The sequence below is a fragment of the Leuresthes tenuis genome, unplaced genomic scaffold (genome assembly GCF_036924035.1).
Source record: "Leuresthes tenuis unplaced genomic scaffold, fLeuTen1.0.hap1 SCAF_17, whole genome shotgun sequence".
NCBI classification, from domain to species: domain Eukaryota; kingdom Metazoa; phylum Chordata; class Actinopteri; order Atheriniformes; family Atherinopsidae; genus Leuresthes; species Leuresthes tenuis.
Window position 1 is genome coordinate 4,375,561 of NW_027325371.1, and position 17,010 is coordinate 4,392,570.

The 17,010-nt window shown below is 40.4% G+C and overlaps 1 protein-coding gene across 1 annotated transcript in view; it reads right to left on the bottom strand.

The window, feature by feature from the left end:
* Window positions 1–17,010, bottom strand: part of LOC140273761 (protein shisa-6) — a 78,547-nt gene that overhangs the window by 9,926 nt on the left and 51,611 nt on the right. Inside the window, exon 6 of the mRNA XM_072369425.1 lies at window positions 3,647–3,709. Coding sequence (XP_072225526.1) covers window positions 3,647–3,709 — 63 coding nt within the window. The remainder of the gene's footprint in view (window positions 1–3,646; window positions 3,710–17,010) is intronic.

The following is a 17,010-nucleotide window of genomic DNA, read 5'->3' on the forward strand; positions in this document are numbered from 1 at the left end:
CTAAAAAATATATATCAAGTTAAGGTAATCAATCATGATTGCAGGCAGGGACGCATGTGGGGTAATTTTAGTTTAATTTAGCCACAAACAGCCTAAATGACTTGTAATAACCGTCATACTAGGAATAACTTGTGTGTGAAAGGTTCTGAAAATTAACGGTTTATCTTAAATGTCCAACAACTGCAGCAACCAAAGCCATGAATTTACCAGCTGCATCTACCTGCATCTTTCTTCTTTTATGTGCGGTGCCACATCTGTGCGGCTTGTTTTGGGTTCACCTTTGTTTACCACTAAAGAATGTCTTTGTATAAACCCAGTGAGATCTTTGCATGTGTGAGTAATTGGGTTCGGACACACCACCAGAGCCCTTTATATCCATGGCCAGAGGCATTGCCACCAAGCTGTCCTCCTCCAGTGAATATCACTGCTCTGTCTGTCTCCCTACTTTCTGTCTGTGATTGGATCAGCCTGAATAACAGCCAGGAGGCACCGGTGCATAGCTCCAAAGTGATGTCACCAAGGAAATATAGACCAGCTAATATGTGCTGCAATCCTGACAAAATAGTAACTGTAAAATGTTTCCTCCTTGTAAGACTAAACTCCATGATTAGGGACACTCCAGTGGCCAAAGCACAATGTTAGACTTTTAAATTTCTCCTAAACTAAACTAAACAAGGATCCTAATGAGGATAGGCTTTGTATTATTGTACTGATTAAGTTAATACATGGGTAGATACTGTAGGTATTTGTACACACCACATATTTTGGCATGTAAAGCAATGAGAGCAAGTTTTATTCATAATCTTTGATCGCTTAGTTGTAATACGTGTGCTTAATTACTACAACAGCATAGTTTAATTTTCTGTGACATAAAAAATACTGTACAAACACAACTAATATACTTCTCAACCCCCAACATGGTTTCTTTGGAACTAGTGGCTGTAATGAGGTAAATTAATGTATCGAGCGGTACGAAACACAGATTACAAAGTGTCCAGCTGTAATCCATTATCTTTAAGTGGTTTTCCTTTGGAGAGTCATGAGACAGAAGGTCTGCTCTCTATGTGTCCTCCAGTGTCCTGTGTTGTTGACCTGTTCCCATTCCATCTCACACCTGTGCCCTTCCTCATCCTTTTCCCATTTCCCTCCCTGTAATTTTACAATCCTTGGAATTTACAAGTAGGTATTGACCAAAAGTATGACGTCACAGATACTAGCAACCAACATAGCTTTACTTCACAAGGACGCCGACTTTCGCCAAACTGTTCTCGGTGAGTAGATAAACGTATTACATGCCAGAAATAAGGTCTCGGTTTAAAAATATATCTGCCTCAGACATTTTCATTTTGGTGATCAGTTCTTGAAGTGGCGTGCCCCCCCTTGTAGCCCAATTGTTGAAAAACGCATGCTAAAATGCCCTCTTGGGAGCCAAAATGTGTGCTAAACTGCCCTCAAGTGCCCTCTCGGGAGCCAAAACGTGTGCTAAAGTGGCCCTTTGGGAGCCAAACTGCGTGCTAAAGTGGCCCTTTGGGAGCCAAACTGGGTGCTAAAGTGCCCTCAAGTGCCCTCTCGGGAGCCAAAACGTGTGCTAAAGTGGCCCTTTGGGAGCCAAACTGCGTGCTAAAGTGGCCCTTTGGGAACCAAACTGGGTGCTAAAGTGCCCTCAAGTGCCCTCTCGGGAGCCAAAACGCGTGCTAAAGTGGCCCTTTGGGAGCCAAACTGGGTGCTAAAGTGCCCTCAAGTGCCCTCTCGGGAGCCAAAACGCGTGCTAAAGTGGCCCTTTGGGAGCCAAAACGCGTGCTAAAGTGGCCCTTTGGGAGCCAAACTGGGTGCTAAAGTGCCCTCAAGTGCCCTCTCGGGAGCCAAAACGCGTGCTAAAGTGGCCCTTTGGGAGCCAAAACGCATGCTAAAGTAGCCCTTTGGGAGCCAAACTGGGTGCTAAAGTGGCCTCTATTGGTGAGGACGCGCTATATGTGCCCTTTTTTTTTCTATCCGCCCCTGCTCTTCAAAAAGTCTGTGCATGCCACTGAGTTCTATGAAGACCATCCCAACAATCCAGGACCAACTATTGGCTTGTTTGTGGCTCAGGGCTAAAATATTTGGGCCCAGCTCCATCAAAGGTTTGGATGCACTTACCCATTTTTTTAGAATGAGAAGGTGTGTTAAAACATTTGACTTGAACTATGTACAGATACAGTCAAGTATGTACAAATGGGGCAGCAGGATACAATGAGAGTATCACAGAGGCAGGGGGCATCTGCTGGGGATTTAAAACCATCTAACCTTAAAACACAGTGATGATAATGTATACATCTGTTTAAATGTTTGAGTGGTTTGGTTCAGAAATGATGATGTGCATAACTGTGCTTTTTGTGAACATAAAGTACTGACTTTTTATTCTGCAAAACGGCTGCATGTGTTAACAAGTTGTAGCACCAAGAAAGCAGACTAATCTGTCTGCTTTGCAGTTATGAGTCATCTGTCAACTACACTGAAAGAGCTCAAGCTCATTGCTGACTGCCTTCAACGCTTCAGTTCAGGATATATCAGTGTGTGACACCATTAAGGCTCCCTGCACTGTGAGGAGCTCCTGTGGCTTCAGTATTTGGGACGCCCAGTCATGGGTCAGAGAGCGCCGCGGGTGGGAAGGGCTGGGATATGAACAGGGACTCTGGTGCTGCATCTAAAAATAGGACTGAGTGACTTCTGCAGCAAGGAGGACAGAGAAACACAGCACCAAGGAACATGTGGTGTAAAAGGGAGACGCTTGGCGAGTCTGAGAGTGTGTGGGTGTGTGGTTTTGTGGGGAAAAAGAGCCGGTTTGGTGGAAAGAAGGAAGACAATGTGTGAGAAAAGATTCTGAGATTGGACTAAAGGTCATGGATTGTAATGCAGCAGCGTGAAGTTTTGTGACTGCAAAGAATACAAAAGCGCTTAAAAAAAAGAAAGAAAGGAAAGAATAAAAATGAAATACATTTTGGTCTCTGCTGCGCATGATATATGTTGAAGGCGTATGTGTATCACTTACCGTGTCTCATTTGTCTGTGGGCTAACAAATCCAAGTGAGAAAGAAAGTATCAATACCAGTAAATGTGAAGAATGCTTCAACCACAGCTTCCAAACTAGAGGTTGCTGGAATACGGCAAGACTGTTGCTAAGGGTTAACACAAGGTCCAAAAGAGCAACTCTTGAATTATGCATTGAGGCTCTGATAAGCTAAATAGACTTCAAACGTGCTGTTTGAAGAGTTTTATTTAGTACTTTTGAAATCCGTTTTCCCAGTGAAAAGCTTCCCAGGACGGGCGAACTGCAGCTTTGTATCATGATTCAATAACACTTTCTTATCTTTAATCAAAAACAGTTGCAGAAAACAACAGGTTTTAAATATCACAGTGTTATTCTTCTGGTTGCATTTAATTTCTATTGAGATGCAGTTTCACACTAAAAGATCCACTTTCACAGAAAATCACATTTTGTGAAATAGACGGGAAGCCATGGCAGTAATTGGGTTTTTAATAACTTGAGCAAACTGCATTTAATCTCCCTTTGAGAGACATACTTTTGTCTTTTTAACCAGAAATAGGAGATTTGCACCATGTTGCATCTATTGTCACCAGTGCAGGATTCCATTAGTTAGTTTTCTTACCCAGTTTAGGTGTGAGCGCAGTCAGGTCCAGGTGGCTGTGCTGGTAGTCGTGATGATGGTTTCCTATTACGACAAAAACAAATGAAGAAAATCACATGTAACGATTGATGTTGCCTTTTTGCTTTGTGTTGTACATAATCATTTAAATTAAAACCGTGCTAATGGCCAAATCCCGCTTGTGACGCTTAAAGCAAAACTAGCGCCAGAATTAAACTTTGGCCTTTTTGTGAATGTACGTGAGTCACACAGTCCTTTCAAAAGCATAATTATGATGGAAGCGCCCTTTGTGAGATCAACCGTATACGTTTATGGGGTGCAGTTGCCTTTTTAACGGGACATTTTTGGGCACTCGTCAAACTCGCTACTTTTAAAACACTCGGAGGCTCGACAGAGCATGAAACTTTCCCCGTATGTAAAGACCTGGGTCTCTACACACGAACCCAAACGTCTATTAAAATAAAGGTTTTAAAAAACTCACTTCTCGTTGTCGGAGTTTCTGCTCTCCGCCATCTTTGTAGTCCAAAACACTCGATCGCCGAATGAATGGACTCCAATGGAGGAAATCCCATGATGTTGTTATTGCAATGAAACGCATGACAGCTTAGCCTTTCATGGCATTATCTATTCAAATAATTGTTTTGCCTTTAGTGAAAAGCAACATTATTCTTGTATTTGACAATTGAGCCTCATATAAGAGACAATACTAAAATCAGAAGCTGGAAGAGATCGACTGTTTTGGACTACAAAGATGGCGGAAAGCGTAAAACTCCGACAGAGAGAGTTGTTTGAAACCTTTAAGTTCAATTCTGGCTCTAGTTTTGCTTTAAGTCAGCCTCAGCTGTAGACAGATGGGTAAAACCAACTCCTTCACACCGTTTCCACTCTTTTGTTGACGATATCTTTTGGCTGGAACTGGGATGCCCGGCGCAGCCGAATCAGACATTTGTCAGAAGTGTTAGGGGCCTTGATCAAACGATAGAATAACCATCATGAAAATTAACTCACAATTAATTTAAGATTGTGAACACTGAATAAATGACATCTGTTTAATACCATCATGTTAGTGTTGTTCCTGTTATTTACTGCTTTCATGCATTTGGTTTTCAATGTTTGGGGGAATGTCTGGTTGTGTCGAAGGCGGCCATCTTGAGACTTCTTTAAAATACTGTCAGATTCATATGGTTTGGGATTAAGTGATTTTATTGGTTCCTGACCGTCCTTACAGACCTGAAGACCTTGACATTTACCAACTAAAAGATACCAACTGTGTACAACACAATATAAATTAGATTTAGATTTAAGATCCACCACAACAAACATGCAGCCAACCTCAGAGAGCCCTTTTCCAGGCTGTAAAAGCAGTCTTCTCTAACACTTAAAGTACAATACTATAACACTGGGTACTACATCGATCAGCTACAACATTAAATCCACTGACAGGTCTGTTCTACTGAGAAAACCTGCACCTTTGAAATCCACCTTTGAGTCCTGCAAAATCTACTGAGGAAGAGTTCAAAGGAGTTGGGAAGAGTTGAAAGGTAAGGAGTCTGAGGTGTTATGCCTGTTTCCAAACTCCCCAGATACTAATCTGACAGCATCTGTGAGTAACGAGCCCAGTCCTCAGAAGTCCCGACTACCCCACAACCCAGAGGGCCCCTTCCCAGATGTTCTTTGTCCATGTGCTGAGTGGACAGAGCTCTTTTGCCACCACAGGGAAGTAGAGAAGAGCTGACCTTTAGAATAATGTCTCTTTATGAGTTCAGAGAAAAGGCTCAGTTATTATACTGACCGCCAATATTCTCTATTTCAGAGTATCAGCTTTTCCTTCCACTGAAGTCAGGGTTTGCTGAAACTCCAGATATGAAAGCTTTGATTTGTTTACTGTCTCAAGTGAGCTGTAAACGTCCGTAGCTCAGTTATGAGATCGTTTCTTTCATTAGACAGAATGCACACTCTTGAACTTTAGCAAAATGATTGATTACAGCCTCTTTAAATGGAGCAGGGAAGCAGCTAAAATTCAAGGTGATCCATCTTCGCTGTGAGTGATTTGATGTTGCAGTAATGTAGTTATGTGTTGTTCGGCTGCCTGAAGAACAAAGCAACATCTTCTGAGACCTCCATCTGTGAGCTGCAAAGGGAATTCACATGATTCCAGAGTGAAAATATTGCCTTTATTCAATTATGTTTTGTTCCCCTGTTTTTTTGAACACTGTACAAAGACGGTGACACTTGTACCTGATTTCCATTTAAATGTTTTCATTTTTCATCCAATAAAAACATTAAACGCAGTAAGAAGACTGCACTAATTGCCAAAAACAACTTGTATGAGCTCTTTACAAAGCTTTGACCGGACACATGGATTAGTTCTCTTTTAGTTTAGGTTAACCAATGACGCTGATGTCCCAGTGGGCACAGGTGTTTTTGCTAATATTCAGACTTAAATATGATGTTAAATATGTCAGAATTCCTTGATGTTTAGGAACGTAAACACTTTAGAAAGGAACTAGCTCTAAGGTGCTGTATGGCATAATTGCAAAACAACTTTGGTCCGTTCTCCCTGCAGCTGTACACTGCTGTCCAATCGCACAAGTTTGATCAAGGGACCAATTATAGCAGCAAAGGGAAACTCAGCTCGTTTACTGCACTCTGTAATTGCATAAACTTCCTTTTCCCTTAAGCACATAAACCAACATGAATTCCACACTTTGAAATGTACCACATGCATTAAACCAAAGTTCATACGTTTATCACCGTGTGGGGATGCTTTTCCTTCAGGTTATCACCTACATGTATGTGTGATCCAGTTATCCCTTTTATTTGACTTGTCTGAATGTTGTTGCTCCCATTGTGCAGCAACTCCGACACTCAAATGAGGACAAACAGGATTGAAATACAGATTTGTATTTTTTGTGTGATAAGAGAGAATCTAGTTCCACAACTCGGTGATGCAGGCAGGAATAATTTAACCACGGGACAGTGAGCAGTCACAACACAAATCAGTCACACCAAATAGTTATTTCTGAGGCTAGAGACTTTATAGCTTTAGCTCTGTTTGCTGTGGAGAGCAACTTCAGCTGAGCTCAAGTGGAATCACAGAGCTGCAGCAAAATGCCCTCAAGTACAAAGAAAAAAACAAAAGGACCCTGAGCACGAAAAACAAGTATGCAATCTGAAGCTAGTATTTAACCATTTCTAGATTTCTTATGACCAGGGTAAGCCTCCTTTACACTGCGTCATACGGTGGTGGAAATGTACTGAACTTCCAGGCCGACACCACAGAACAGTGGCAGTAGAAAGTAAAACAGAGGGGCAAGTCAGGTAATAAAATGAGCTTCTTCCAAAATGACGAAATTATGACTTTCATGTGCTTCTATGAGGATAAAAAGCAATGTATGAATATCATATTGCATTTATAATAAACAGATCCCTCCTAATGTTACATGCTGTAAAGCTGTTTGGTTCATTTAGTCAACAAATGTGTCGTGTGTTTCAATGTTACCAGGAAAACAATGTTTATGTAACAGTACCCTGCAAAAGGCTTGAGCCACCCGTCATTTCTTTAGAATTTGCTTCCATGAAGCTGGACTTCTTTTGTGTGGTCTTGAACAATAAGTCCAGGTTTTCTGAAGGTCTTTCAGTTTTTCTTTGGCCCAAGAATTAGTGAAAAAGTAGCCAATGTCCAGTCCTGGCCATTTCTAGCTGAATATGCATTTTATTTAAGCAGTTTAACACGGATCTGTGAATCATTCATACATAAAAATGGGCCCAAACTCAAAGTGTTGAACCAGTGTTGCGTCTACACGACTACTTATTAAAATAAGAAACTATTTTAAATTGCATGCTCACGCACTTTGTTACTTGCAGCCTGTCACAAACACACAGAATTTGCTCCAGCTTCTTTAGTTCCATCTATGAAAAATGCCACATAAAATTGTATTTTTGCACCAACAAGGTGATTTCCAAAGAGCTATTAGCTGAAACTGAGACGATGAATGGTTACAAAAGGCATACATATAACACATAAACATCTGCATTTCCCTGAGGTTAGACCAAGCACATCATGTACAACTGAGATCATAAATAGCAGAATTAGATGGAAGTTAGTCAAACTGGTTTGCTTTTTTCCCCCTTCATGTTTCATACATGCTCTCTCGGAGGATTTGACATGTTGAGCCACTTGTTTTGGTCACAAGATCTGACGAGTTAACATGAAGCTAACACATGCTTGTCCAGTCAGGTGGCAATGACTTAAACGACTGACCCGACGGTCAGTCTGTGACACACATATGAACCTGGTGACCCGCCAAGTGCGAATGGTCTTTTAACTGCTCATAACCTCAAAGTCCCCACCAACTAGTGTAGAACTGAACCCATTTTTGTGAGTAAAGTAGCAGCCATATAGAAATGAGGGTGTTTATTATGAGACTTAAACTGTTGTTGCTGTAGTCAAACAGTTCCTGACTGTAATGGTAGAGCAAATCTGTTATTCTTTCCCTCAGTTTCATCATCTACGTGAAGAAGTTGCTAACCTGAATCCATCTGATAGAGTATGAGAGCTATAATAAGCACATACCTACAGTAAGTGTTAAAGCCCTCATTGACAGCAAAGTGTGCCACATGGATAGACTGAGGCAATGCAGGCAGCTGTGTCAAAAATGAATCGAAAGCTTCCAGGTTCCAGCCGGTGGACAGAGGGGATCCCACTGTGACCCAGATCCATTTTAAACGCCTCGCTCTGGGGAAGCTGATGGACAGACGCTGGCTCTGGAGAAGGCTCATGCTATGTCATTATGTTGGAAGAGTGTGAGGGACCATGTGGGCATGGTGGGACGCGTCACCTTATTTTGTCCTTGTGCATACATTATGTGTGTGATGGTGAGGCAGAAACACTTCTGAGCTCATTTAACCCTTATTAGATAGAGTCACAGTGCATCAGAACATTTTACATTGTGACCTGAAAAAATAATTATCTTTAGCGAAAAATGAGCAGGTAAACAAACGATAAAATAAACTTTGTATATTTTGTCACATTTGTGTTTTAAACCTCCAACAAACCCAAAGAAAATAAGAGTTTTAGAGAACAGCTTCAAGTCTGCAGTGATGCTCTAAACATCTGTTTCCCTGCACTGATCTGTCACAGCTTTGCATGCAGTAAGAGCAGAAAGACAGTATGTCAAAGTAACAGTTTTTTCCCTTCGATATCAGTAAAACAATAAGAAATATGCATTATATAATAAAACTGTTAACACTTCGGTCCCTCAAACCATCTTTGAGAGAGAATTATTTCATACAAACGCTTTAACCAAAGAAAAATGTGTGAAAATAACAGTTTAAAAAGCCCTTTTAGCCTGTTAAACTATCACATAAATACTAAATGACTTTTCAGTATTCGACTGATCCAACAACATATTTGCTGAATCTGCAGCTACAGGCTAATCCTGCCAGTTTCAACATAACATCAGATAAACATCAGTTTAATCGCAGTCAACAAGCTGAACATTGGCCAAGCAGATGTTACAACAGCATATACATATAATAACTGTGACTGTAATATCCATTAAGGCATGGTTATAAGTTATAACAAATAAATAGCTTGAAATCATTGACGAAGGCACAAATTCTCGTCAATAGAATCATTCTTACGGAGCTCGAGAGCTGCCTGAAAACCAAGAGGACCGGCAGAGACTTGCAACTGATACTTAATGCGATTTACTGACTGTGATCCATCTTTGATGAGCTTTTGGCATCTTGAGGATGGCACCTTTAAATTTGCATTCTACCTTTGCTTCAGTCAAACATCTCTGAATTCTGGGTATTGGAAACAAACAGAAAAAAAAAAAGAGGCATTCTCAGAGTTCTCGGCTTAATTACAGCATATTAAAAATTTTAATTTAGTCTCCAAGTAAACAAGCGTAATTTTCTTTGCTGATGATAAATAGGTTAATTTTCCACCTCACAAACTGCATCTTTGAAGAGACAGTTTCTCCCTCGTGCTTATTTTAATGCTGGAAAAGCAGCACATTTCCACACATGTAAAACAGAAAGCAGCAATCCGTACAATCACGAAGTCTCTGAGCCTTACCAAAGCGCTGTCATGAACTGCACCGACGCCATCTCGGGGAGAGAACAGCTTCTTGGAGTCTGTGAATTACTAACAAGGATAAGCACAGATTTATCTGATGTCTTCTTCGATATGTCAGAAGTAACATCACACAAAGCTGCCGTTATCCTTGCTGTGGTATGTTGGACTCAGTGAATCAGCGGGCCAAAAACCAGAAGGGTGAGCAGTCGGGTGCTGAAGGTGGAGCAAAGTGAGGATTCTAAAAGGAAAGCCTTTGACCACAACCAAAATTGGTCCAAAACAACAAAAGACAGAATATAAACCACATCTATACTCCTTCCACATAAAAACACAAGCTACTTGGACACTTTTTCCATATTTTCAGTGTTAATTTGAGCCTGTTTTTCCTGTTTGAAGTCCATTTATCCCTTTTTTATCCCACTTTTCCGACACCGGTATGTCAGAGAGAGATGAAAAGAGGACGATATTTCACAAATGTAGGGTGCAGGTGAGGAGCTTCAGGTCCACAGATGAGATTGGATGACAGGATGTGACTCAGGAGGAATCATTCAAGGGTTCTGGGATTTAGAAGGTTTATTTGACACCAAAGTTGATCCCTATGGATGCAAGTTTCAGTGGAAAGTCTGAAATCTATATACCCCACACGCCCGAACACTGAGCTCACATCACAACAAGTCGTGACACAACTTCGGCTAAGACAGACCCCGAGCATACAGGCGAATGTGATGTATTCAGAGCTTATGTGAGAAGGTATCTGAGGGGCAGTCAAAGCATGTGAAGCTTTCAGATGCATGTTGGAGCAGCATAAAACTATCTGTACCTGTCGCTGATATCTTTGATATATTTTCATTGTCATGGTCTTAGCTTTGATTGCATCAGTGGAGTTTCGTCACTTAAACAGATGCTAAGATAATTTTGTCCTGCATAGATCATAATGGTGTTAATACAGGCCTAACATCCAGTGTTCATTTGACAGTGATGCTATTTTGGCTTAATGGGAGCAAATGACAGTCGCCATATCACAAAATCTGACACGAGCAGACTTGGAATTACACCTACTGCTTTCTCTATGAATGCTGTTTTTCTGTGGCCATATTGAAATAAAATAACCTCACATTTCAGACTTATGCAGCTTGGGAAATGAAGAAGAAATAAACCCGATTTTAATGCATCTTTGGCTTCTTCTCAAGAAAGGATGTTTACAGCTTGTATCAATCTGTTTGATATATTAGGACTAATGATAATATGTGGGTTCACACCTCAATTTAATAAGGTTCGTGGCTCCAACAGAACACAATGAGTGTCAGGAGCAATTAAGTAAAGGCACATCAAGCATTTCAGGAGCATCTTCTCATGTTTGGTGTGAAGAAAAGGCAGCCGAGTATTCCAAAATGAATTATCCAGTAAGTTATTTACTATAATTACGCTCCGTGTTTTTCCGTAATTACATTGGTTACTTGGCATAAAGCAACTGTTGATAAGCAGGCTGATGAAGCGATTAAATGAAGGAGAAAAGCCAGGCATTGTCAAGATACCACAAACTGGAAAATTACGAGCGAGATCTTTTAATGACTTTATAATTACGAGTCAAGCTCAGCTGCTCATTGGCATTTAGCAGAGAGCGTACAGAATGTTATTACTTAATGTTGACATCGTTCACTCTAGGTTGGGGATGAACTTCACTTTAAACGCAGCTATTTTGAGAATATAGAAGTTAAGACTTTTGATCAGAGCAACTGCTCAGTCGGTCATCATGTAAAATTCATAGCGAACTAAAAATTCCCCCTGAACAAATGACTGAGGAATATTCATTTAGCTTTCAATCTACACTTCAACACCCACAAAATGGAGTAAAGAGAAAGACATTGTTTCCTTCCAGTGGGAAATCCAGTAGGTTGACAGTTGTTTGTCACTCTTTGCGGCATTCTTTCAGTCACTGCAGATTTCAGACCATCCTCCTTCCCTTTCAAAACAGAGCAAAGACAGGAGAACTGAGTCGACCCATCTTGGCATTACATATACTTCCCATTAGGGGCCCCTGAGGCAGAGGATCTTTGTTTCTTCGGTATTGATTAGGGATTTTGTGTCGCCGCTCCGAGTCGCGTCATGTGCGCCTGACATGCTTTTTCCAGTCAAAAGAGGGCTCGGTCTGCTGTTTTCCCCTCTCAGGATGACCTTGTGACTACCTAACAGAAATAAGAATCACCCTGTAGGCCAAGAGAGCAGTAATAAATGGCTGCAGAGGCACCAGAAAACACTGTGAAATAAGCACGGTGTGATATTTCATTGTTATCCGATGTTGTTTTTTTCTAATATGCTATTCCAGCATGCATTCTTTAGAAATGGCTACAAACAGTGAGGGTGACAGTCATGTGACTTACGAAACTTGTATGATTTTGTCAGGAAAAATCACCACCAGTCAGGTTAAGTCTGTGATTTTCAGCCTATTCTCATTCAGACGATGTAATATAGTGCCCTGCTGTAAAGCCCCCACGACATCACTTACCAATGCTTTTATTACCAGTTCTCAACACAGCAGGAAATAGAGTTAGACAGTATTTCTACATCATTAAATCTAAATTCCTACACCTAAACGTGTCGTTTAATTGGCTAAACCTATCAAGGAAACTCTGCTGGCTAAGTCTAATGATGACTAAACCTAGCTCCATCGTATCTAAAAGATCTCATAGGTTTCCGAGAGCAGAGCCATTTTGGATTTAGGAAACAGATACCTCTCCACCTTTAGAATTAAACTTAAAATCTTTCTTTTCCATATAGTTTATAGTTAGACATAGTCTGAAAGATTGTATCTAATTGAATCAGGCCAAACCAAGTTGTATTGATGTGTAAGCCTAAACCTAACCAAGCAGTTTTTATGCCTAATCCTAACCAAGTACTTGCGCTGTCTCAGCCTAACCAAGTAGCAGAATGGTGAGCGGTGCATAATTGGGACATTTGTGCTCACCGACAAGTGCAAAATAAGCTGTTTGAGGAGGGCTCAAAGAAGTGGACTTAAACTAAAATATATAGGTACAAGATGTCTTATTTGCTTTACAATTTGAACCCAGTATAGTGGAGGCTGTGATGAATATGACTTCCTAACATAAGATGTTTACTGTTAAGATAGGTTTGCTCTTCCTTATTCCAGAAGAGACAAACCTAATCTTCTGAGGGGATAAAAGGCAGAAGTGGCAGCAGTCTCTTACCATTTCCTGATGATTAGAGAATCTTTTATCAGGAAGCTTTTGGATAAGTGGATGTTATTTTACAGCTGTTACCGTCGGCGGAGCGTCTCTTGGCTCAGTGCTGCATGTCTTTGTCTCCTTCACACTTCTGCCACTTTCACAGAAGGCAAGCAACACGCTTGCCTTTCTTCTCATGAGTAATGCGTGATGATCACAACAGATAATTACATCTATTTACATATAAATGTGATTGATACTTGTCCTACAGAGTTAAGCTTCCTTAAGCTGCTGTCAGAGACGTTTGTCTCTGATCTTGTTATGATTTATCCATAATATTTGGATCCTCGTTCTGAAGCTACCTAATTAAATGATCATTCGCGACACGTAAACAATTGTTGATTATTCTAATTAACGACGGCTGAACACTGTGAGGCATTACATGTTGAGAGACACTACCACTGCATCTAATAGCGTGTATTAAAAGACTTATAATTAATTCAGTGAGAGTTAGATCTGTTTTGTGTTTTTTTCCCTGTGGCAGACTCAGTTGTGACTGCAGCACAACGCACAAAGAGGCCAAAGGCCTAATTGATTAGGTGTTGTCATGCACAATATTGACCGCCCTCATAAGAATCTCAAATGAACAGTCGACTGATAATGCCAGAACTTGTTAAATTTTGAGCGCTGTGGGACTTTCGGAAATGTCAAGACAAACCCAAATGATTTCTAAACACGGGGACCTTTTTAAATACATGGAACAGACCCTATTTTCATAACTAGCAGCAATATTTTCATTGTGTATCTGTAATTCAAAGATATAATCAAATATTCTGTTTCCTTTCCCCGCTGTGCTTTTCAATTTCTACAGGCCCTGCCTGAAACCGCAGGATGGAAGCACCGAAAACATTTGCTCACCCTGTGTGGTCTTGTGTCAAACATGCCCTGTAGTCAGGTCGCACCTCAACAGGTACGCAGTCAGACTGCTTATTAAAACTTTGGCTTGAGCCCACAGAGCTCCAGGATTCAACATGCCTACAGCTTGCCAGTGAGCTGCAGGTGCAAACTGCTTGCCAAAAATGTCTGGTTGGTGGTGTGACCTCCAGTCAGAGTGAGCATTCATTTCCTTTGACATACTCTAATAATCCTGAGACACATGGGAAGTTTCACTCGGATATTGTGCTGCACCGTGACCTTTGATGAAATGCCAAATGTCTGTGATATGATTTCTTGCACTGTATATACTGGTTATAGTTCAAAACCTGTGAACAATGCAATTTTTTTTTACAATAAATAGCATTTTAAAGGCGCGTACAACTGCTAAAACAAGCCGATTAAATCCTTTTCCAATGCAAATGTTGATGTGAACGTACACATCAATGGGGTTACAGCCAATAACTACTGCTTACTCCATGGGTGAAGGCAAACTATGTTTGAATCATGGAAGGCGGTCAGATAAATGCCACAATTATAATGAGAAAAAAGGACTTAATATTTGAAAAACAATCTATCTTGTGTTTTTTACTCCTTTAGTCCATGTTGTTGCTGTCTGTTGGGGTCTGAGAGACATTATGGCCGATAAACATGCGTTTCTGTTGATTTAAAAGGGAGCTGTGCCTACTCTTGCAGCCCCAAGTGAAGCACATTGATTGAAAATTAATGTGTGCATCCAGCTGTTGTGTTTTCATAAATGCTGATCTGAGCCAGAGCTGATAAACACCAGTGACCACTGCATTTGTTTTACACAGAACTGGATGCTGATGATATTATAATCAGCATCATTATTGTGATCAGCATTATAAACACAAAAAACAGATGTTATTAGGTGTAAGTAATTTTGTTTCATTTAAAAAAAGGGGTATTATGAACAAAAGACAATTTTACCCTCATAGATTATAACACTGAAATGCTGAATTCATAACAAAAATCTTGGAATGCCATTCAGTTGGGTCCAGTTGTACCTTAAATGTTATCATTAAAGCACCTTCAGCTCTTTGTTCAAGCCTTTTTCAGTGTACCAGTCAATGTATTGGGGCCAGGTCATATAAGATATTACCGGTGTGAGAGGGCTTGCTGAATAGGCTGCCTTGAACTGCAGGTCAGCCATCCTTCCTCTTAGTGGTTTCAGATGTGATAGCGTTGTGGTTCAGTTATACTTATACTGCACCAGTGTCACTGACTCATTGGTGTGGCTTCCAACACAATGTATTGGAATACATTTTGACAACATTTTCAGAAAGTCTGCAAAATAAAATGAAAATGCTTTGTCTTTTATAGAAAAACAAGCTCAAGGGTCACTTGTTCATGTGGGCAATGACGGCCTATAATTATGTTCATATGTTCTGTGAGCAACTGTGTGGAAATTGTTGAATAAAGTGATGGTGGCGTGGTGGTAAATGGAATGTATTTTAGCTTTAACCATTATCATCTTCACACCCCAACTAAGAAATGTTATTGCCTAAACCCAAGCAAGAAGTGAAAAAAGTGTTTTAGTTTTCATACCTGGGGTGCAAACCACTCCAGGGAGTTTGACTTCATCAACTTTTTATTCATATGCAAAACTAACCAAATCAATAAGGCTCTGAACACTCATTGAAATCAGCTGTCCCAGTTTCCTTCAGCGAGACCTTAGTCCATGCTGTTACCATACATGCAACTAAGTTAAAGTGGCATTTCCAACAGCAGTCTAATTACTGTAATTTTCCTTCTTCTAAAGGTAAACATAGTGTATTAACAAATGCACACCTACAGTGATAAGGACCTACATTATAGTACATTTGTTCTGCAGGTTAATTGACTCATTTCTCAGGGATCTCTTTATACTCTCTGTGTGTCCTCAGTGGTCGGTTGCCTGCCCCACGCTCAAAGCCACCCCACAGGGGTCCTGACTGCAGCAGTGACTGCTAATTATGCAACAGCAGGAATGCACGCTGTGAAGAGGCGAATTACTTAATATATCAATGAAGAAAATTAAAGGCTCATTTCTGTGGCTTTTTTCCTCATCTGCTTCTTTGTAAAATGATATGTAGCCGATGCAGGAGGGTGTTGAACATAACGTGGAATGAAAACTGATTCTGCAACAAACAACATTTAAAACAATGTAAAGACTTCTCCACCAACATCTGAAAGACCGAGATAAGATAAGCCATAAAGAAAACGATAAGAAGGTGGTGAGGGGGCAGATACATAAGGGGGTCTGACACAGAACAAATGTGTGTGAGATGCTGAAGCGATTGTCAGATTTTCTATCAGAGCTTTTGAAGAGCTTTATGGTTTGTACAAAAGAAGAGGTCAGTGTAGAGATAAGGGTATAATGGGTGATCTGTCAGAAACACACACATGAAGAAATCTCACAATACCAAATGAAAAATAAAGGAGCGACTGCAGGATGCATAGATCCAACGCCCCCCCCCAATCCTGAAAGACATTTTCTGAGGTGAAGGTGATGAGCAGATAAAGAGTGAGACATGGGATTCTTATGGGATTTGGACTGGACTTACAGATGGCAATAACTGGAGGATATGGACATTAAAACAACCGATACCCTGGAAAATTAGTGATGTTGTGAGGTGTAGCATTTATGGCTATCAATTAGCAGTTCACTATACAGCTACATTAGCACAGAATGACTGTAAATCTGAATCATTGCGTATTTGTTACCTTAGAATGAACAATTTATACCTACAAGTGGAGACGGTTCTAAAAGTTTCTACTCTTTTCCAGAACAATGCGAGTAGACTCGCACATTTGGGGTGGTGTAATGAAATCGTTGGCTTTTGTAGCCTCTTTAGGTATTTTCTAACATACTGAGGGATGGTGATTTATTTATAAGCTGCAAGGACAAAGTATTTCATTTGTAGAATTTGTTCTTGTTTTTACAGCTTCCTTACAGCCCATATTAATTGAGGTTCTGATTTATTTCCATTTCCATTAATCAATTAATGTGTCAGTTACTGTTTTTAAAATGTCCCAAAACCTTGGGAGAAGGAGACTCATATTCTTAAAAAAGCTCAGGGGTTGGTCACCAGATATTGTGGCTTTGTGGTTCTATTCAACCAAAAGCCCTGAAACCTTAACATTCACAGTAAAATGATCGAAAA